The sequence below is a fragment of the Microcebus murinus genome, chromosome X, assembly GCF_040939455.1.
Source record: "Microcebus murinus isolate Inina chromosome X, M.murinus_Inina_mat1.0, whole genome shotgun sequence".
Classification (NCBI taxonomy): domain Eukaryota; kingdom Metazoa; phylum Chordata; class Mammalia; order Primates; family Cheirogaleidae; genus Microcebus; species Microcebus murinus.
This window is the reverse complement of record NC_134136.1, coordinates 30,099,048-30,121,758: the sequence shown is the minus strand read 5'-3', so window position 1 is coordinate 30,121,758 and position 22,711 is coordinate 30,099,048. Positions and strand designations below refer to the sequence as shown.

The following is a 22,711-nucleotide window of genomic DNA, read 5'->3' as shown; positions in this document are numbered from 1 at the left end:
GCCCAGCCATATTCCACTTTTTATTACTATTTTTCCTTAAGAAGAGGCTAGACATCTGGCATAAGGGGAAAATTACGTATGTGTGGGCTCATATTGCTAACTAGATTGCAAATTTCTTAAGGATAATTTTTGCCTCCTTCGCATGAATCATTTACCGTATTCTAATCATTTGATAAATGTTTCAAATACAGCTTGGCACATTAAATTCTCAATTAACATTTGTTGGATGATAGAGTTTATAAGTGAGCAGTTATATGCCCTCCTCTTCCATCCATTGGGATGCTCCCTGAGACACTTCTGTTAGAGTAGTAGTTTCATTCATCTGACATGTATATGTGATTCTTTTTTAAAAGGTTTTGAGCAGCTTTCAGGTTTGCTTACTGTACAAGATAAAAATACTTAGGGAATTAGGAGAGAATGCAGTTATTTAAGATATCAAGAAAGGTTGATGTATACCAATAAGATTCATAGTTATTAGAAGTGGGTTGCAAATTTGGTTCTGAGCTTCCTAGCAGCCATCATAAAGTGAATGATACAATTCACATTGTTCATGCAATTCAAAACAATTCCTCAGCTATTTAAATTACCAAAAACAGTATTTTTCTTTGAGTTCTCATTAAAAGATTTTTAATATAATAAATGCCTTCAAGGGGGAGGGGGGCATGGGCAATATACATAACCTTAACATTTGTACACTCATAATATGCTGAAATAAAAACATAATAAATGCCTTCAAGAATATTCTACAGTAAATGTAAAACTGGTCTCATTGGTCTATTTTGTATTACAACCTTTGATGTAGCCCCATGATGTAATGACAAAATAAAGATTAGTGGATGGATTCAAAAAGGACCAAAACCTATTTTGTCTAGGTCCGGAGCTCCGGTTATCTTAAATTTAATTGGATGAAAAAATAACGTGCCAGAAGAAATGACTGTACGAGAATCTTCCAAAAATATTTATTCCTTACAATTAAGTTTAGATAAGTGTTAGGCAGTAAGAAACTTCGGAACAACCTTTAACAGGCACCAGCAATGCGTCTAATGGTATCACTATGTCTTTAAAAAAGCTACCTTTGACATCATTTCATGAAAATTCTAGAACTTTCCTGATCACATGACTAATAGGAAGCCATTTTACAACCCCAACTGTGAACTATGGAGTGCCCTGAGGCGCAGCTCCCCGATTCCTCAGAAAATGATTCAACACTGACAGTTTCCACAGCAGAAGTAACCAGCAACCAAGAACCCCAGATTCCTGGTGACCGTGGGGCTGAAACCGCCTGTGACAGCAGCACCGAAGTTGCCGGCGAGCAAGGCACCCGAATTCCTGGCGACCATGGCGTTCATACTGATGCCGACAGCAGTGCCCAAGCTGCTGCCCAAACTCCAGGAAACTTAGTAGAAAGGAAAGGTAAGTGGCTTTTTAAGTGGTTTTTTTTTTTTTTTTTTCACGATTCGAGGATCTTCTTTGGGCCTTTGAAGTGCAAACCCCCTTTTGGAGAAATCCCACTTTCGGGTCAGGCACGGTCGCTCACTCTGGGAGGCCGAGGCGGCAGGATCGCTTGAGCTCGGGGGTTCAAGACCAGCCTGAGCAAGAGCGAGACCCCGTCTCTACTAAAAATAGGCAAAAAAATATTAGCTGGGCAACTAAAGTTAGAAAAAATTAATTGGCCAACTAAAACTAAGTAAATATATAGAAAAAATTACGGGCATGGTGACACACACCTGTTGTCCCAGCTACTCGGGAGGCTGAGGCGGGAGGATCGCTCGAGCCCAGGAGTTTGAGGTTGCTGTGAGCGAGGCTGACGCCACGGCCCTCTAGCCCAGGCGACAGAGTGAGACTCTGTCTCAAAAACGAAGAGGAGAATGGAAAGGACAGGAGAGGAAAGGAGAAAAAGGAAAGGAAGGAAAAAAGAAAAGGGAGGAAGAAAGGAAAGAAAAGGAAAGCACGAAAGAGAGAGAGAGAAAGAAAGAAAAAAGAAAAAAAGAAATCCCCCTTTTGAAGCGACGTAACTGTGACCCTTTCCAAACGATGTAAAACAGCGACTCTGCTGAGGAGAGGGAGAGGCTGATCATGTTAGAATAGTTTGGGCGCGGGTTATAGTTACAGTTATTTAGTGGGTTTACGCAGCAGTGTATTCGTCACCAAGTGAGGTCGCCTCGCCAAGGGACAAATCGTCCAACCTAACGGATTTGAGGAGCAATCGGATGTGTTTGCAAGTATCACTGTTTATTGGGGAAAATCCTCCGGCGCCCTGAAGGTTGCCCCTATGGAAAGGTGACTTGTTTTGAAGCCCTGATCTTGCTTCGTGAGGTCCCCGAGCCGTCGCGTGCCCTCAGCGCTCAGCGCCTTTCGAACCTTCCCGCCCCAGCACGTGGCGAGCCCTCGAGGCTGCCCTTCTGTCCCTCTGCCCCGCGGCCGCGGAGGCGTGGCGAGGCGGGGAGGGGCGGGCGCGGGCCGCTCCTACCTGTCCCTGCTCCCGGCGCCCAGAACCCGCAGGGCAGAGACGCGGCTTCCAGCTCGCACAGCCTCTCCGATGGCGGCGCGAGTCCGTGGAGGGGCAGGTGAGTCTTCCCGGGACCCCGGCAGCGCCCACCCCGCCGCCCTCCCCAGCCCGCCGGGACAGCCAGGCGCGAAGGCTGTGCCCTATTTGGCCCCGAGGGAGGTTTTCAAGGGAAATGGGATCGAAGCCCAGGGACCGAACTTTCCCCTTGGAAGCTTAGTGCCCCAAGGATAAGGATGGAGTGTGGGTCACTATCTCTACATTGCAGCCAGCGGCTGTGAACTTGAAAAAATACCTATTTAGGCTAGTGCTGACTCGCATTGCCCGGAGCATTCTGCCAGGCGCCCTGCAGCTAGTTATAATTCCCTCTATTGTAATTCTGCTAAAGCGAGATGGAGCTGGGGTGAGAGGTGGAGAGGGGTCCTCCTTTAATTTAATTAGGTATCAAAGAACTCTTGCTGGAAAAAAGTTGATGCTTTGTCTTATTGTAAACACCATACAACCAGTTCTTTGGGTAAATGCAGGTAACAAATTTAAAAAATATTTAAAACTCATTTCAACCAGGGTTAGCTGACTTCTTTCCCACGGGACCTTTTATCAGGTGTTTACAAGCAACTACTTTGAAATAGTTTCAGTTCTTACATTCTTTCTTTCATAAAAGAGGAGTTGCCAAAAAGGCTTTGCAGTGAACAAAATGCCCTCGTCTTAGTTCTGCTGAGAAATCTAAAAGTTACTACTGATCTGATAAAATCTTGCTTAGCAACTAGTTCTTCCAATAATCTGAGTTTCTGCCCCCAACCTTGTGTTGATTATTCTGTTCCGTTTGCTGGGCAATGTGCCCAGCCCGAGATTTTGTATTTCGTTTACTTTATTTTAATTAATTTTTTTTCTTACATTTACATTTCGTTTTTGTGTGTGTGTATATATATGTGTGTGTGTGTGTGTGTGTGTGTGTGTACTTGTGCATATATACATATTTATAACTTTATGAAGCAAGAAGAGATGACTTATCACAAATAATGTGGCCTCCCCATCCTAGGTGTCTGCTTTTCCACCGTTGACCTCTTTGTGTTTTCTACGCCTTTCTGATAATTTCTGAACTTACACTAATATAGTGAAATCATAACTTCTAAATGATGTCTTTTCTTTCTCTTTCTTTTCTTTGCTTTTTCTTTTTACAGAGAGAGAGTCTCACTCTGTTGCCCTGGCTAGAGCACACTGGCATCATCATAGCTCACTAAAACCTCAAACTCCTGGGCTCAAGCGATCCTCCTGCCTCAGCCTCCCAAGTAGCTGGGACTACAGGCATGTGCCACCACACCTGGCTAATTTTTTTCTTTTTTTCTTTTTAGTTGTCTGGCTAATTTCTATTTTTAGTAGAGATCGGGGGTCTCATTCTTGCTGAGGCTGGTCTCGAACTCCTGAGCTCAAGCAATCCTCCCACCTTGACCTCCCAGAGTGCTAGGATTACAGGTGTGAGCCACTACACCCTGCCTTCTGAATGATTTTACCCTAATAGGGTCCCAGAACCACTTGTATATGTTTAAAAATGTTCCAGTGTTTTAAATTGAGATTCAAATTGAAAACTCAGAGTCTAGTTAATGATTTACAGAATATTAGGGACTGTACATGAACTGGAGCTTTTACTTTAACTCAAGGTATAAGATCTTATAATTTGGTTTATAGCATAGTCAGGTTTCATATATGTACATTGCTTTCTTCCAACCTATTAGAAAAATCATCCTCAGATGAAGTGTGGGCCCTAATAGCCCAAATACAAGTTACTACAGATACATCCCAAATAGATGGAAAATAAGATTAAAGACTAACTTGGGATCCAGCAATCCTACTTCTGGGTATTTATCCTAAGGACTTGGAATCAGTATGTCAAAGAGATATCTGCATGCACCCATTCATAGGATTATTCCCAGTAGCCAAGTTATGAAATCAACCTAGGTGTTCATCAGTGGATGAATGGATAAAGAGTATGTGGTACATATACTCAATGGAATACTACTCAACCTTACAAAAAGAAGGAAAATATATCAGTTGCAATAACATGGATGAACCTAGATGACATTACGTGAAATAAGCCAGACAGAGGAAGGAAAAAACCCACATGTTCTCACTTATATTTGGAATCTAAAACAATCAAACTCGTAGAAGCAGAGAGTAGAATGGTGGTTAGCAGAGGTTGGTGGGTAAGGGGACTGGGGGAGATTGTGGTCAAAGGGTAGAAAGTTGCAGTTGGACAGGAGAAACAAATAATAAGTATTTAAGGTAATGGATATGTAAATTAGCTTGATTCAATCATTTCACACAGTATACATATGTCATAACATTACTACGTGCCCTCATAATTGTATGCGATTATAGTTTTTCAAAAAAAGATTAACTGGAAAGAGAGTATTCACTATATCAAAGGTGTATTTTTCTTTTCTTTCCTTTCCTTTTTTTTTTTTTTTTTTACAAAGGGATCCACTTTAGGGTTCCTTTAAACATACTTTAGGAGTATTTCAAATAAGTGGTGGTTGTGAGGATTAAATGAAGTAATAGAATTAATGCACTCAATGTAGTGCTAGCCCCATAGAATGCATGCAATAAATGTTAGTAATGAATAAATAAAATCAAAGTTTAAGTCCTATTCATACCACCCTTTCAGGAATGCATATTCCATGAAGTTAGGGGTACTCACATAGATAGTCTAGCTATAAGAACTAGACTCCGAGCCGGGCAGGGTGGCTCATGCCTATAATTCTAGCACTCTGGGAGGCCAAGGCGAGAGGATCACTCAAGGTTAGGAGTTCGAAACCAGCCTGAGCAAGAGCGAGACCCCATCTCTACTAAAAATGGAAAGAAATTAATTGGCCAACTATATAGAAAAAATTAGCTGGGCATGGTGGTGCTACTAGGGAGGCTGAGGCAGAAGGATCTCTTGAGCTCAGGAGTTTGAGGTTGTTGCTGTGAGCTAGGCTGACGCCATGGCACTCTAGCCCAGGCAACATAGTAAGACTGTCTCAAAAAAAAAGAACTGGACTCCCAATTTTTCCCCAAGGTAGCTCAGTGCTGTTGATGTTGGTTCCAGAGTCATAAAAAATTACCTGCTCTCAACCCCAGGCTGCCACTGAATTTCCTACTTAGCTTATTCTGTTCTATAGTTCTTATCCAGAATGTTGTTTCAGGACTTCTTTTTTAGTTTGAAAATTAATGTGAAGCATTTAATTTGGAGTCTTTTTTTGTGGGGGGCAAACTTTGTTGCTATTTTTTCATGTTGTTTTTAAAAATCAAGTAACCACACATCCAAAAACTTGGAACTGTATGTGACCTATGGAAGCAAATAAAATTGAGTTTTAATCTGTAAAAAAAAAAAAAAATTACTTGCTCTCCCGTGGACTGCCTAATTTCTACCAATTCATTAAAGTGGATGAAAAATTGAAAATTAAGTTTTTGTTTACTTTAAATCATCATAGAACATTTCTGCAAGTGGTTTCTGGGTTTTCAGCCTTCAGTTTGCACTCTTCCCTGCAGAGGACGTATAGTTTGCTTAGGTAACCACCACTGTTGTTGAATTGTAGTCCTTTACCTGAAAGTCTAAGAATATCATTAAGATTAAATCATGTTGCATAACAGCTCTTACTTCATTTGTTCATCAGATTACATCATGTAATTTGGATTGACTTTGGGAAATCTGCACATGTTGGAGGGGAGATAAAGTGACTCTTAAAAATTATCAAATTATGTCAAAGAAAGTATTGTGTAACTTTACCAGTATCATTCCAGTGAGGATTATGGACAAGAGCTTGTATAATGTAACGAGTACTACCAGAATTGGTCAGCAGAGGGAGCAAGAGGAGTTATTAGTGACTTTCTGTTGGTTTTCTTTTTGTTTTCATGAACTCAAAAATAAGACCTGAGTGAAAGACAGAATGAACTTCCTTATGAACTTGAGAACCAGTTTATCTTACGTCTGCCTATGGTAAGAAACCTCTGTATCTCAGAGCAAATATCTTCAGTGCGTGAGTGTAGTTCTCCTCTATTCTGTAACATTTCTATTTCAGGTAAGCTGTAAAAACTCAGAACATCTGTTTCCTAGGAATCATGTTCTATTAAGCAGTCCTATCCTGGTGTGTACTCTTTTAGCTGATTTTTTTCCTCCTGTACATACCACCGATCATGTGAGTTGATTTCCTGGCAAAACAGCTGTGACAATGATGCCACTTATCACAGATACTAACAGCCTATTCCCTGGACAGCCATGATAAGACTCTTCTGAAATCCTTTCTGTCACCTCAAAAGGGGCAGTGAGAAGGACCAGCTCTATATCTCCTGTAAATTTATCACCATGCAAGCTGTCGAAGCTCATCTCAACATGTATTTCGATTTCTTCCAGCCCTGATACCTGTATTCATGCATTTACTTAGTCTAGGAAGCTATATTAAGGATGAGGTTCAGAAAGCTATTTCCCCAATTAGGGTTGATGAATATGCCAATTAATATGGCAGGTACGCTGCAGCTAAGCCGTTCTTTAGCAACTACAGCTGAAAGGTAGCAGTGACAGGCAGGAATGTAGAGCTAGGAGAAGGCATTAACTGTAACTACTAAAAGACGATGAGATTAGAGTTGGCCTCATCCTAACTTGATTTATACAATGCATGGTCTTGCTATTAACATTTGGGAGGTGTAAGGTTTTATTTAAGGGAGAGCTTTCTTTGATATATCTATTCTCTTAGCTGCCAGGTAGATAAGTAATCCTGATTTTTCAATTTACCTCCTTTTCAGGAACATGCTTGTACTGTGAGGAACTTAATGCATTCTGGAAGTGTCATCTCGAAGGATAAACTAAAAATTGACTTATCTTGTAAGTAGTTAATATCTATTCAGCATATATTGAACAATAATGTACCAAGGGATTGCTATGTGCCAGGCACTGTGATAGGTACTAAGGATGTGAAAAAGAATATAATATGGCCTCTGTCTTGATGGACTCATGGTTTAGAGAGGCTTAAGTCCTATTTTTTTTTTTTTTTTTTGAGACAGAGTCTCACTTTATTGCCCAGGCTAGAGTGAGTGCTGTGGCGTCAGTCTAGCTCACAGCAACCTCAAACTCCTGGGCTCAAGCAATCCTCCTGCCTCAGCCTCCCAAGTAGCTGGGACTACAGGCATTCACCACCATGCCCGGCTAATTTTTTGTATATATATATTAGTTGGCCAATTAATTTCTTCCTATTTATAGTAGAGACGGGGTCTCGCTCTTGCTCAGGCTGGTTTTGAACTCCTGACCTCGAGCAATCTGCCCGCCTCGGCCTCCCAGAGAGCTAGGATTACAGGCGTGAGCCACCGCGCCCGGCCTTAAGTCCTATTAAGAGGAAAGAAAGTAGAAATTATGCAACTTTATGTGAGTAATTATCATAGTGTGTATAAGGAAGAACTTAGGGGTTAACTGTGGGATTTCCATACTGCCAGTAGTCTTATATACAAGCTTTATGATTTTTAATGTCCAAGAGAATGACAAATGGATATGGTGTTCTTTGTTTACAAAGGTGACATATATTTCTTTCTTTAAATAATATTTGTTATATTTGCAAACCATACATCTGGTAAGAGGTTAATAACCAAAACATAAAAGGAACTCAACTATGTTGCCCAAGCTGGTCTCAAACGCCTGGCCTCAAGCAAACCTCCCATCTTGGCCTCCGAAAGTGCTAGGATTACAGGTATGAACCACTGCCCTGGTCTGGGAAATGCAAACTAAAACTGCAATGAGGTACCACTTCACACCTGTTAGAATGACTTTTATCAAACAGAAGAAAGACAACAAGTATTGGTGAGGATGCAGAGAAAAGGGAACATTTGCACATTGTTGGCAGTAATTTAAATTAGTACAGCCATTTTTTTTTTTTTTTTTTGAGACAGAGTCTCACTCTGTCGCCTGGGCTAGAGTGCCGTGCCGTGGCATCAGCCTAGCTCACAGCACCCTCAAACTCCTGGGCTTAAGCGATCCTTCTGCCTCAGCCTCCTGAGTAGCTGGGACTACAGGCGTGTGCCACCATACCCGGCTAATTTTTTCTGTATATTTTTAGTTGTCTGGCTAATTTCTTTCTATTTTTAGTAGAAACAGGGGCCTCGCTCTTGCTCAGGCTGGTCTCCAACTCCTGACTTCGAGCAATCCTCTCGCCTTGGCCTCCCAGAGTGCTAGGATTACAGGTGTGAGCCACCGCGCCCGGCCTCTCATTAACATTTATTATAAAAAAAGATAATACAAGTTTGTGATTAGAAAATTCAAATAAAAGTTCAAAAGGAGAAATGAAACTCTCCTCACAGTGCTCTAGCCTCAATGCCAAAGATTACTATTATTAACCATTTCTTCTTGTGTTTCCTTACAGACAAAATTTTTATGCAAAATACTAGAATGTAAATAATCTCTCTATATATTTTGAAAGGTAATTCACATGAAAAGGATCACATCAAACATGGTTCTGCATGTTTCTTTTTTAACTTAATATAAGATTACACCTGAGTCCTCTTGTGTCAAAAGGCATTCATATTTGAAATATCTAAGCAGGATTCAGAGTTCAATAGACGGCTGTTGTATAGAATTTTATCTTTGTGAAGCAACTAGAGATTTTTATTATTATTGTTATTATTATTATTATTTTATTTTTGAGACAGAGTCTCACTCTGTTGCCTGGGCTAGAGTGCCATGGCGTCAGCCTAGCTCACAGCAACCTCAGATTCCTGGGCTCAGGCACTCCTCCTGCCTCAGCCTTCCGAGTAGCTGGGACTACAGGCATGCGCCACCATGCCTGGCTAATTTTTTCTATATATATTAGTTGGCCAATTAATTTCTTTCTATTTTTAGTAGAGAGGGGTCTCGCTCTTGCTCAGGCTGGTTTCGAACTCCTGACCTTGAGTGATCCTCCTGTCTCAGCCTCCCAGAGTGCTAGGATTACAGGCGTGAGCCACTGTGGCCAGCCAAGATTTTTAATATGAGACTAATTAGCACCATTCTAGGGTCAACCCTTCACTCACGCAACAGTTTGAAAACACACATGTACAATGACATGATTGAATGCTTCTAAAAAAGGTATGGGTTTAAATGGATGGAATTTGCTTTTCAGGATGAGAATGAAATATTTACCGCTTCACTCACATTTAGTTCACACTCGTTAACAAGAAACTTAACTACTTTTGAACTAGTGACACCATCTGGGAAAAAAGAGCTCCATATACTCTCCCTTCTTTTCTCTGGAAAGTTCTAATTGTGTGCACAATTTTAGCATTTTGAGAAATAGTAGGTTTCACTGAAAGACTAGTCTGTCTCATGTAAATCTTCATTATTTGAAGCTTCAGAGGCTTAAGAGTTCACTGGGAAGATGTCAACTTTAATCTTCTTTAATTCTCTTCAGCTGATGGGCGGAATGCACTTGTTGAGGTAGAAGATGTCTCACTAGCTGCTAAGCTAGTTGATTTGCCTTGTGTTATCGGAAGCCTGAAAACTCATGATAAAAAAACCTTTTATAAAACAGCAGATATTTCCCAGGTATGAACTAGTTTTTTTTTTTAATGTACTAGCTCTCACATCCTTTAGGGAATCCCTTTCTCCCTCCATTTTCTTTCTCTCAGCACTCCTTTCCACTAGGCGAATAGCTGCTTGTCATTTCTAATTTCCAGATCGATTGCATAAGAATGAAATGACATGTTCCGGTTTGGTGTTTGATCCTTAGCTTTTCAGTACTTAATTTTGTCCAAATAGCTTGTAGAGCCCCCTGTTTGCCATTTATAGTGACTTTTCATTAATTGAAAAGCATGAGCAGCTGGGATCTTTTGAACTTTCTGCTAAAGCAGTGTGCCATTAACACTGGAGGTTTAAATTGGTTCTTATCATCATCTCTGCTGTTGATTTCTTATTTCCTCTCTAAATCAAAATGTTAAGAATATGTCTGTTTTCAATATATTCCCTCTGCAGTGGTGAGTGAGGTAGCTAAAAAAAGCCCCTCAGAGTCCATATATAGTGCCGCTGGTGGGGGGAGGGGAAAGAGAGGAGGAAGGAGAATATGAGAGAATATAGATGTATATTACATAACACTTGGTGTCCTGGAAATGCCAAGTATCCGTCTTTTCTGTGCTCTAGGATTTCTGGTAGTAAGAATGATCATGATTTATTGTTAACCCAAGATTTATGGCCATAATAACTTCTTTGTCTTTGTTAAATGTAGATGCTTGTGTGTGAGGCTGATCATGATATCCACTCTTCTCCAGAAGAACCAGTTACCTCTACTGATCTTAAAGCAATCAGTAAAGATGAAAAGGAGAAACAGAAGAAATATGTCTGGAAGCATGGCAGTAAGTCACCAGCCCCGTGCTCATTCTGGCTGACATTTATCTGCTGAATCCTGATTCCTTGTGAACCAGGGATCTCTTACCACACTTAGGTGTTTGGTTCATTAGGCTCTCAGACACTGTTAAGGGAAGGAGTCATGTCATGAGCCAGTGGCCTAGTGCATGACCTTTCTCTATCAAATTCAGATAGATATGTGACTACTATCAATCATATATATGTTTCACTTTGTTGTATTTATTTTAGTTACTCCACCACTTAAGAATGTCAGAAAGAAAAGATTCCGGAAAACAACAAAAAAGGTTAGTTTATGCTATTTGTGTGTCTGCTGGGTAGATTAGAAGAGGATTGTGAGTTGGAAAGAAAGGGAGAAAGTCAGTTGGGAAGTAATTTGTTCATTCATTCATATGTTCTGTAAACATTTATTGAATGCGAGCTAAACACCATACACTATGTTAGCAGATGGGAATATAGCAGTGAATAAAAACAAACCTCGTCCTTGAGGTTACAGCCTAATTGCTAGGGGTCTGGAGGAATCATGGATTTGAAATTTCTGCTTATGCTCTTAGTTTTCAATTGCAAGATCTGGATTTAAAGTGAACCCATCCAGAACCTAAGAATTGGGAATTGTAGTTATATTTTTCTAACCCTACTTCAGGCTTGTAGAACCTTGGGCAAGGTACAGGAGTATTGTGGCTTGGCTTCTTTTTTAAAATTAAACACTGTATTTTCAAAGAATTATAGATTCACATATGGTTGTAAGAAATAAAAGAGAGACACTGTGTACCCTTTTTACAGTTTTCCTCATTATAACATTTTGCAGAACTATAGTACAATATCCCAAACAGGAACTTGACATTGTTATAATTCACCAATCTTATTCAAATTTCTCTAGTTTTTACTTGTACTCATGTGTTTATGTGTGTGTGTTTAGTTTTATGCAGTTTTATCCCATGCGTAGGTTCGTGTATCCACCTACATAGTCAAGATGCTAAAAAGTTTCACCACCGCAAGGATCCCTTATCTTGTCCTTATATAACCATACCCACCTTTCTTCTACCACAAACCCCTGGTCCCTAACATCTGGCAACCACTCATCTGTTCTCCATCTCTGTAATTTTGTCATTTCAAAAATGTCATATAAATGGAATCATACCATATATAATAACATCAGAGACTAGCTTATTTTCCCACTCAGCATAATTCCCTTAAGATCCATGCAAGTTTTTGCAGTATCAATAGTTTGTTCCTTTTTATTGCTGAGTAGTATTCCATGGTATGAATGTACCACAGTTTAACTGTTCACCCATTGAAGGATATCTGGGTTGTTTTCAGTTTTTGACTATTATAAATAAAGCTGTGAACAGGTTTTTGTGTGAACATATAAGTCTTCATTTCTCTGGGATAAATGCCCAGGAGTACAACTGCTGGGTCATATGGTAGTTGCATGTTTAGTTTTATAAGAAACTACTCCACTATTTTCCAGAGTGGCTGTACCATTTTATATTTCCACCAATAATGTATGAGTGATCTAGTTTCTCCACCTTCTCACTAGCATTACGTGTTGTCACTGTTTTTTTTTATTTTAGCAATTCTGATTGGTATGTAGTGATCTTGTGATATTAGTTTACATTACCATGATGGCTAATGATGTTGAACATCTCATGTGCTTGCTCTCCATGTATATATTCACTTCAATGAAATGTCTGTTCATGCCTTTCGTCCATTTTCTAAATAGGTTTTATTCATTATTGAGTTTGGGGGTTTTTTGGGTTTTTTTGAGACAGAGTCTCATTCTGTTGCCCAGGCTAGAGTGCCGTGGCGTCAGCCTAGCTCACAGCAACCTCAAACTTCTGGGCTCGAGCAATCCTCCTACCTCAGCCTCCCGAGTAGCTGTGACTATAGGCATGCACCACCATGTCAGGCTATTTTTTTCTATGTATTTTTAGTTGGCCGATTAATTTCTTTCTATTTTTAGTAGAGACGGGATCTTGCTCTTTCTTGTTCAGGCTGGTGTCAAACTCCTGACCTTGAGCGATCTGCCCGCCTCGGCCTCCTAGAGTGCTAGGATTACAGGTGTGAGCCACTGCACCTGGTCTCATTATTGAGTTTTGAGAGTTCTTTTTATATTCCATTAATAAATACAAGTCAGATATGTAGTTTACAAATATTTTCTCCCAATTATATCTTATCTTTTCATCCCCTTCTCAGGGTCTTTCAAACACCAAAACTTTTTAATTCTGATGAGGTCCAGCTTTTTTTTTTTCTGTTAAGGATCTTGCTTTTTGTGTTAAATGTAAGAACTCTTTGCCTAACTCAGATCATCAAGATTTTCATTTATGTTTTTAAAAAAAGTTTTACATTTTATATTTAAGCCTGTGAGCCAGATGCAGTGACTCACACCTGTAATCCTAGCACTCTGGGAGGCCGAGGTGGGAGGATCACTTGAGGTCAGGAGTTTGAGACCAGGCTAAGCAAGAGCAAGACCCTTTCTCTACTAAAAATAGAAAAAATTAGCCAGTCAACTAAAAATAGAAACAAATGCCGGGCGCAGTGGCTCATGCTTGTAATCCTAGCACTCTGGGAGGCCGAGGTGGGAGGATTGCTTGAGCTCAGGAGTTCGAGACCAGCCTGAGTAAGAGCGAGTTCCCATCTCTACTATAAATAGAAAGAAATTAGTCAAATAACTAAATATAGAAAAAAAATTAGGCAGGCATGGTGGCATGTGCCTGTAGTCCCAGGTACTTGGGAGGCTGAGGCAAGAGGATCGCTTGAGCCCAGGAGTTGGAGGTTGCTGTGAGCTAGGCTGATGCCACGGCACTCTAGCCCAGGCAACACAGTGAGACTCTGTCTCAAAAAAAAAAAAAAAAATAGAAACAAAACATTAGCCAGGCGTGGTGGCTTACACCTGTAGTCCCAGATACTCAGGAGGCTGAGGCAGGAGGATCGCTTGAGTCCAGGAGTTTGAGGTTGCTGTTAGCTACGCTGACGCCATGGTACTCACTCTAACCCCGGTGACAAAGTTAGACTCTGTCTCAAAAAAAAAAAAAAAAAAGACTGTGATCCATTTTTGAGTTAATTTTTATAAAAGGTATGATATCAAGTTCAAGGCTCTTTTTTTTTGCCTAAGGCTGTCCAATTTTTCCAGCACCCTTTGTTGAAAAGGCTGTCCTTCCTTCACTGTATTGCTTTTGCACCTTTGCCAAAAATCAGTTGGGCATATGTGTGTGGGTCTATTTCTGGGTTTTCTATTGTGTCCCACTGATCCATGTGCTAATCTCTCCACCAGTATTACAGTGTATCTATATAATAGGTCTTGAAATCAGAACACTGATTGTTCCCATTTTATTTTTCTTTGTCAATATTGTTTTAGCCATTCTAGAGCCTATACCTTCCCATATAAATTTTAGCATAAGCTTGTCTATGTCTACAGAAAACCTTGCTGGAATTTTGATAGGAATTACATTAAACTTATAGTTCAATTTGGGGAGAACTGACACGTTTACTATGTTGAGTATTCCAGTCTATGAACACGGTTGCCTTGGCTTTTATACTCTGTCAGTCAACAGCATTTATTGAGTGGCTACTAAATGTAAAACTAAGTTAAGAATAGTTATAGAGCTCTTTAAGCTTTACTGAAGTAGAACAATCATAATATAACTTCATTGTTTATTGTGTTTTATTTCATAGCCCATTGATTTCAAACAAATCGAAGAAATCAGCTTTACTGAGGTAGAGCAATCATAACTTCATTGTTTACCCTTAGTGTGTTTTGTTTAATAGCTCATTAGTTTCAAACAAATCAAATAAATCATAAAGGTTACTTTTGAGCTTTCCTTCTCACCCCTAACCCCCACTCCCGTACATGTACACTGGGTTTGATTCACTGAATAATGAATTCATTGTTTGTTGTCCAGTAACTCCTAGGCAAAGATACAATTTGGCCAGTGACTCTGTGTTTTCTGATCTTCTTTTTTCTCTGATATTTATTTCAAACACTATTCCTTGGAAGCCAGGGTTCATTTTTAGCAGCAGTTGTTTGCAATTGCTTATTCCCCCTCAAAGTCTTAATTTCTATTTGTGGCATGACAAATTGGTTGCTGTGGAGATAATTATGTAAAACTGGATTCAAGGGAGAACATGTAGCTAAGATCCAGTTTTTGTAGGAGCATATCTAATAATAAAGATGTGGGGCCAGGTGCAGTGGCTCATGCCTATAATCCTAGCACTCTGGGAGGCCAAGGCAGGAGGATCGCTTAAAGTCAGGAGTTTGAGACCAGCCTGAGCAAGAGCGAGACCCCGTCTCTACTAAAAATAGAAAAAATTAGCCAGATAGAAAAAAAAAATTAGCCAGGCGTGGTGGCGCATGCCTGTAATCCCAGCTACTGGGGGGCTGAAGCAGGAGGATCGCTTGAACCCAGAAGTTTGAGGTTGCTGTGAGCTAGGCTGGTGCCATGGCACCTTAGTCTGAGCAATAGAGTGAGGCTCTGTCTCAAAAAAATAAAAAAATAAATATGTGGGGAAGTGAAATCTGAGAATTTGGATCTTTAAACCAAATTACTTCTAAATAGCTAATAAGGAATTATAGTTCTTTGCCAATACGAATCAGTGCAAATAATTAATAACTAAGACCTAAGGGCTACACCTCTGAGAGAGATCTTTACCATAGAGTGGCAAATTGAAAAGATTAAATGTCTCAAATAATTTGTTTAATTGGGGAATAAATAAGTTTACTGTAAAAAAAATTTAGACAATGGCTAAAAATTTCTTCATAAATAGCACTAAAGTAGAAATTTGGCATCTAAAAAGGTCTAATCATTTGAATTCATTGGTTTGTAGGAAGAGGGCATTTCTACAAAACACAAAGTGTTAATTGACAGTATTGGTATCCCCTCCCCCACTTTGCTTCAGTACACTGACTCTCCAGATGTGGAAAAGGAACTAAAGAGACTGCTATGTTCGGATGCTGAAGCTGTCTGTGCACGTATCCTTTATAAAAATATTTTCTGCATAGTCTGTTCCACCCCATATGCATGTGCTGACAAACCCTCATTTGATATTTGTGTGCCAGTTTTGATGTGTAGAACTTAAGATTTTCGGAAGTGTTACGTTCTAGCTAGGAACAGTAAAATCATGTAATAGACATTTATTTACTTGTGTAATTCAATATAAGGCACTTCATTAAACTAGGAATCCACAAATGACCTAAAGTTAGACTAAATTAAATAGCACCTTTAGCCAGAATCTTTTCCCTTTCAACTGTGCCTTCTCCTTTCCTTCTGTATTTTCCTTGACTGCTGCCTCCTTTCAGGATGGGAAGTCATTAATGAAGATGATACCAAGGAAATAGAAAGTCAAGGTTCTATTCCAGGCTTTCAGATATCCCCAGGAATGAGTGGCTACAAGAGAGGTCACATCTCAGGTAATTTAGTTAAGGCAAAGCAGGAACTTTAGATAGGACAGCTGTTGACTGGGTATCAGATCATTCTCCATAGATTCACCAGTGAATCACAGAAAAAGAATGCCTTTACCCTTCTTCCCTTCTATTGGGAAGATAAGGTCTCTCAGTGCTTTAGATGTTTTAGGTTGGTGTTCTAATGTCCCATCCACCCCTGGTATTCTAACTTCTTGTGGTCCCTTAATTCTCTAGATGTCTGGATCATAGAATATGTGAATGAATGTTACAGTGTTTTTCATTCACTGTCCTTGTTTTTATGAAGGGAATAATCCTCCTGCAAGAAAGATGATTTGTAAAATTCACTGGTTGCCCAGTGAATTTGAATGTAAGAAGTATGATTGTATCTGGAGTGGGAATCATTTGCAAAGCTTCAGGTAGTTTCTCCTTCCTCTTGCTTAAAACCAATAGAATATGATATGCTTCGTGAGATGTTCAGTGGTTCTAGTAGTAACAGTGATGATGATGATGATGATGATGATGATGATGATGATGATAATGATGACGATGACGAGGAGGATGAGGATGACGATGATGATGACGATGACGATGATGAAGAGGAAGATGATTATGAAGATGAGGATGAAGAGGACTCTGAAGAAGATCTGGAGAGGGAGCTACAGGCCAAGTTTATGGAATCTGGCCAGTATGAGGCAAAGGAGGGTGCCACTTCAGTAGGTAAGTCAGAGTGAAAAACAGGGGTGGGTCGGGGTGGAGTGGCAATGCTAAAAGCTGACTCTAAATGCACATTAGATGCAAGGCTAAGTTTAGAAGTTATTGCTCAAATGGGTAGTGAACTTTTACTTAATTTGGATCTTGGTCCATTAGTTTAGGCTAGGCTCTATTTCGATACATAAAGTTTCTATCTCTGTTAGTCTCTGAAATTCAGAAGCAGATTCATTACATAGAGAAAAAGCTCCATGGGATCCAGAGAAAAGCACAAAGACAGAAGCATCTCATCATGAAAGTGGAGAACCTGATGCTCAAGGTAAGTTCTTGTTGGCTGACATAAAGAAATCTTGATATCTTACTTTCAAAATCCATCCCATGTTTGTGTTTCCACTCATGTCATCTCTTTGCGGCATTCTTGTTCATTCATGAACTCAAATAATCTCTTAGAAACTCCTAATAAAAGATAGCCCTGTTTCCTTTTACCTGAGTAACTTTGATCATCTAATATAAGCATTTTTGGGAAGGGATCAGGTGACTTAAGAATAGTATTGAACATTTACTATTGTAGAAAGCACTTAAAGAACTAAGAATTGTACATGTATTATCTCATTTTAGCCTAATATCCCTGAAGCTTAAGATATTATCACCATTCTCATTTCATAGATAAAGAATTGAAATTCAAAGAGCTTAATTAACTTGCCAAGACTCACAATAAATGGTGGGGCATAGATTGAACCCTGTTGTTTGTACCAAAATGTATTCATTGCAGTAAAGGAGAATTAACTAAATTAGTTTTTATATTTTTTGATGCATGCTTGAATAAGAATATCTTGCTTTACTTTTAGTAATATATGTTTTAAGAGTTTCAACAAAAGGAAAATGTATTTTAGGCCACGTTTGTTTCCATTTTTGCAGTGAAGGAAATTGTGAAGCATTTGGAGAATTTCTTGCCAGATTAAATTTTCTGTAGAGCTGTGGTCATCAAAGGGGAGCAGCTCGACACAGAATTATACCCATTTTGATGTTATCCTTTAGAATAACGAAGTAAGATAATAGATAAGGGCATACTTTGAAAGATTCATATATATTGTATTATTATGATGGTTCTTGTTGCATGTTTTACTAGATAGGAATAGTACTATTCTGCTCTGGTGAAGGGGAATGGAGGAATTGTCAGCAGCTTCTTTAATAGGTCACCACAGCCAAAGGATTTGTGCTAAACTAGAAAAAGGTAACACGAAGGTATTCCAATCATTTATTTTAAGGCAACAAAAAATGTTGTGTAGGGTGTACAAAATAAAATAGGATAGCACTATTGTTAAGGTGTGTAGTTTTTATACTCTAAATCCGTTAGAAAGAGCGCTCTTTTGTATGACTGACAGTTTTCTTATCAAATTACTTGCCAAACTCCTTGTTTCTCTTGGTCTTTTTACTTTGAGACTCAGCATTCATCATTTATACAATTTGTTTTCCAGAGTCATTTACAGTCTGTGCTGGAGCAACTTAAGTTGGAGGAAAATCAAAAAATTGAGCAGGTGAGAAGTATGTTTCCAAATCTACCAGAACACATTTGATACAAAGAACCCTCCACCTCACCCCCAATATCATTTTTGGCTATTCTTCTCAGAGGAGTAGTGGTAGCCATATCTTCTAAATGAAGGTAGCAGGGTGGAATGAGGTCTTTGTAAAACTTCACTCATTCAACAAATATTGAACGCCTAGGAAGTGAAAAGCACTGAATGTACAATGTTGAATAAGACAGATACAATACAATAAGTCCTCAATGTTACAGATATCTACTTGGAAACTGCAACATTAAGCAAAACAACATATAACAAAACCAATTTTACCATAAGCTAATTGATATAAACAAGAGTTAGTTCCTATGGTATATTTCTGGTCACAAAAATATCGCCAAACTACTAAACAAAAAACAAAACACCAATTGGGTGCAGTGGCTCATGCCTATAATCCCAGCAGTTTGGGCTTTGGGAAGCTGAGGTAGGAGGATTGCTTGAGGCCAGTTCAAGACCAACCTGGACAACATAGCGAGACCCCGTCTCTACAAAAAAAAAAAAAAAAAAAAAAAAAAAACTAGCCGAGTGTAATGTTGTTGTACACCTGTAGTCCCAGTTACTTTGGAGGCTGATGTGAAAGGATCAGTTGTGCCATTGTACTCCAGTCTGGGCGACAGACCAAGACCCTGTCTCAAAAATAAATAAATAAAGAAAGAAAGAAAGAAAAAACACTTGTAATATTAAGCATTGAAATAAATGTGAGCTAAACATATATTTAAGAAAGATAAGTAAAAACAAATAAGATAATTATTATCCAGTGATTCCAGTTCAGAGTCATGGGTGTCCAGAGCCTATTCCTGCAGCTCAGGGTACAAGATGGGAACCAGCCCTGAACTGGACACCATCCCATCGCAGGGCACACTCACACACACCCACACTCAGACTGGAACCATTTAGACATGCCAGCGAATCTAACATGCACATCTTTGGGATGTGGGTCAAAGCCAGAGTACCGGGAGAAAACCCACACAGACATGTGGAGAATGTACAAATGCCACACAGATAGTTATGAGAACATTATTCTCATTAACAGTATAACAAAACAACATTGAACTAATGACATTATAAAAGGACCTTTTATACATCATTTCACTTAAAGTTGCAGTTTCTAAGAACCTGTTGACATTAAGTGAGGGCTTACTATAACGAAACAACATTGAATGAAACGATATTATTCAAAGACCTGCTATACTAGTCCTTATGGTGCTAACAGTCTAGCCAGGGAGATTGACAGTAAACAAATTATACAAATATAAAGGTACAAATTGTGAAGAAGTTCTAGGAAGGAAGTAAAGTCAATGGTGCTATTAGAGTCCTAAATTAAATTGGGAGATCATGATAGGCCTCTCTGAGGAGATGATATTTAAACTGAGACCTAGGCCAGGCATGGTGGCTCACACCTATAATCCTAGCTCTCTGGGAGGCCGAGGCGGGTGGATTGTTTGAGCTCAGGAGTTCAAAACCAGCCTGAGCAAGAGCGAGACCCCGTCTCTACTATAAATAGAAAGAAATTAATTGGCCAACTAATATATATAGAAAAAAATTATCCAGGCATGGTGGCGCATGCCTATAGTCCCAGCTACTCGGGAGGCTGAGGCAGCAGGATTGCTTGAGCCCAGGAGATTGAGGTTGCTGTGAGCTAGGCTGACGCCACGGCACTCACTCTAGCCTGGGCAACAAAGTGAGACTCTGTCTCAAAAAAAAAAAAAAAAAAAAAACTGTGACCTAAAAGATGAGTCCAGGCAAAGAGTGGGATGAAGAGCCTCTGGGGTGGAGCACATGCAAGGTCCCGTGTTTAGAAAGAACTTGGCCTCTTTGAGGACCTTGGAAATATTTAAAGTAAAGAAGAGCCTGGCTTAACATAAGGTTGGAGGAATAAGCAGAGGCCATAGCGTATGGCCTTGCAGCCATGATAAGGAGGATGGGTTTTAGTCTTAAATGCAGTGGGAAGCCCTTGAAGAATTTTAAGCAAGAGGATCATATCTAATTTGAACTTTTTAAAGATTACCCTGATTATTATCTGGAGAATGGATTGTAGGAAGGCAGAAATAGAAGCAAAGAGGCCAGTTTGGAGGCTGTGTGGTAGTCTAATAAGAAATGATGGTATGGCCAGGTGTGGTGGCTCATACCTGTAATCCTAGCACTCTGGGAGGCCGAGGTGGGAGGATTACTTGAGGTCAGGAGTTTGAGACCAGCCTGAGCAAGAGTGAGACCCTGTCTCTACTAAAAATAGAAAGAAATTAGCCAGGCATGGTGACGCATACCTGTAGTCCCAGCTATTCGGGAGGCTGAGGCAGGAGGATCACTTGAGCCTAGGAGTTTGAGGTTGCTGTGAGCTAGGCTGATGCCAAGGCACTCTAGCCCAGGCAACAGAGCAACACTCTGTCTCAAAAAAAAAAATATGGTAACTTGGTCTAACGTAGTGGCAGTGGAGATGGAAAGAAGATAGATTTTTAAACTGTAATAAAAATGGTTTTGTAACTGCATTTTAGTGAGATGTAATTCACCCATTTAAATACAATTCAAAGGCTTTTCGTATATCCAAAGTTTTGCAACTGTCACCAGAATTTTAGAAGTTTTCATCACCCCAAAAAGAAACCCTGTACCCATTAGCAGTCACTCCCCATTTCCACCAAACCTCTCCCCTGCCCAGTCCTAGGCAACCACTAATCTGCTTCCTACTAATCTCCCTATTCTGGTTATTTCATACAAGTAGAATCATATAATACATGGTCTTTTGAGTCTGGTTTCTTTTACTTGGCATAAAGTTTTCAAGATTCATCTATGTTGTGGCATGTATCAGTACTTTATTCCATTTAATACTGATTAATATTACATTGTATGGATATACCACATTTTGTTTATCCATTCACCCATTGATGGACATTTGGGTTGCTTTCACTTTGGGCTATTGTGAATAATACTGCTATGAACATTGATATATGAGATAATGTATTTTAAAGGTAGAATTGATGGGGCTTGGGCCAGTGACTGCATGTTGAAGGAGAAGGAAATGTGAAGGATGTATGCCATACATTGCTCCCCACCCCCATCCCCACAAGGCCAGGGGAATTTTTATGTTCTGTATATTCCCTTCCTCTTAGCAAATCATTTATCCAAGTTCTGCTTAAAAACAACCAGGTGAACAGATAATGCCAAGATTGCTTTAGTACCCACCAAACATCTTTGTTTTTATCTGTGTAAGTACTGTGATACGCTGTATAACCATGTTTTGGTCAACGATGGACTGCATATATGATATCAGGTTGTCCTATAAGATTGTAATAGAACTGAAAAATTCCTATAGCCTAGTGACATCGTCGCCATCATAATGTTGTAGCACAATTACTCTTTTAAAATGAATTTAGTGTAGTCTAAGCATATAGTACATATAACGTCCACAGTAGTGTACAGCAATGTCCTAGGCCTTCACATTCACTCACCACTCACTCACTGACTCACTCAGAGCAACTTCCAGTCTTGCAAGCTCCATTCATGGTCAGTACACTATACAGGTATACCATTTTTTTTTTGTTTACCTTTTATACTGTATTTTTACTGTATCTTTTCTATATGTTTAGATATGTTTAGATACATAAATACTTACCATTGTGTTACAGCTGCCTGCAGGATTCAGTACAGTAACAAGCTGTACAGGTTTGTAGCCTAGGATCAACTGGCCATACCATAGAGCCTAGGTGTGTAGTAGGCTATACCATTTAATTTGCACTCGCTTGCTTTTTTCTTGATTCCTTTATTCTACTCGGCATTTAATTTTTTAAATACCCCAGATTTTACATTTTACTTTTCTTTTCATGCTAATGAAAACAAGAAAATACACTGGAAAAATAGTCAAAAATCCCCCTTCCCCCCACGGTGAAACTACGTGTCGAGTGTGGCTCGACATACGAGCTGGTACCGATGCTAACCGTGTCGAGTCACACTCGACATCCGAGTGCAAAGGGTTAAGTTTGTGTAAGTACACTCTATGATGTTTGCATAACAACAAAATCACTTATTGATGCGTTTCTCAGAATGTATCCCCATTGTTAAGCAACACATGGCTATAGTTAGTATTGAGAAGTGCTCTTTTCTTTTTTTTTTTTTTTCTTCTTTTTTGATTATCACTGTATTTATTTCCCTACAGGTAATTTTTCCATAGC

General features: G+C 39.5%; 1 protein-coding gene across 1 annotated transcript; it reads left to right on the top strand.

Annotated features, from left to right (window-relative positions):
- The first annotated feature begins 1,152 nt into the window (after window positions 1–1,152).
- Window positions 1,153–22,710, top strand: TAF7L (TATA-box binding protein associated factor 7 like). The gene is made up of 12 exons (XM_075999130.1): window positions 1,153–1,413; window positions 6,415–6,482; window positions 7,286–7,364; window positions 9,913–10,046; window positions 10,723–10,849; window positions 11,091–11,146; window positions 14,535–14,576; window positions 15,756–15,828; window positions 16,156–16,266; window positions 16,711–16,977; window positions 17,175–17,287; window positions 22,696–22,710. The coding sequence occupies exons 1-12, from the start codon at window positions 1,158–1,160 to the stop codon at window positions 22,708–22,710; spliced, it is 1,341 nt and encodes a 446-aa protein (XP_075855245.1). The 5' UTR covers window positions 1,153–1,157.
- The last annotated feature ends 1 nt before the right edge of the window (window position 22,711 follows it).

Coding starts and splice junctions, on each gene's coding strand:
- TAF7L (XM_075999130.1), top strand. CDS start 1,158: ATGGAGTGCCCTGAGGCGCAGCTCCCCGATTCCTCAGAAAATGATTCA. Junction 7,365..9,912: donor ACTAAAAATTGACTTATCTT/GTAAGTAGTTAA, acceptor AATTCTCTTCAG/CTGATGGGCGGAATGCACTT. Junction 16,978..17,174: donor GGAGGGTGCCACTTCAGTAG/GTAAGTCAGAGT, acceptor TATCTCTGTTAG/TCTCTGAAATTCAGAAGCAG.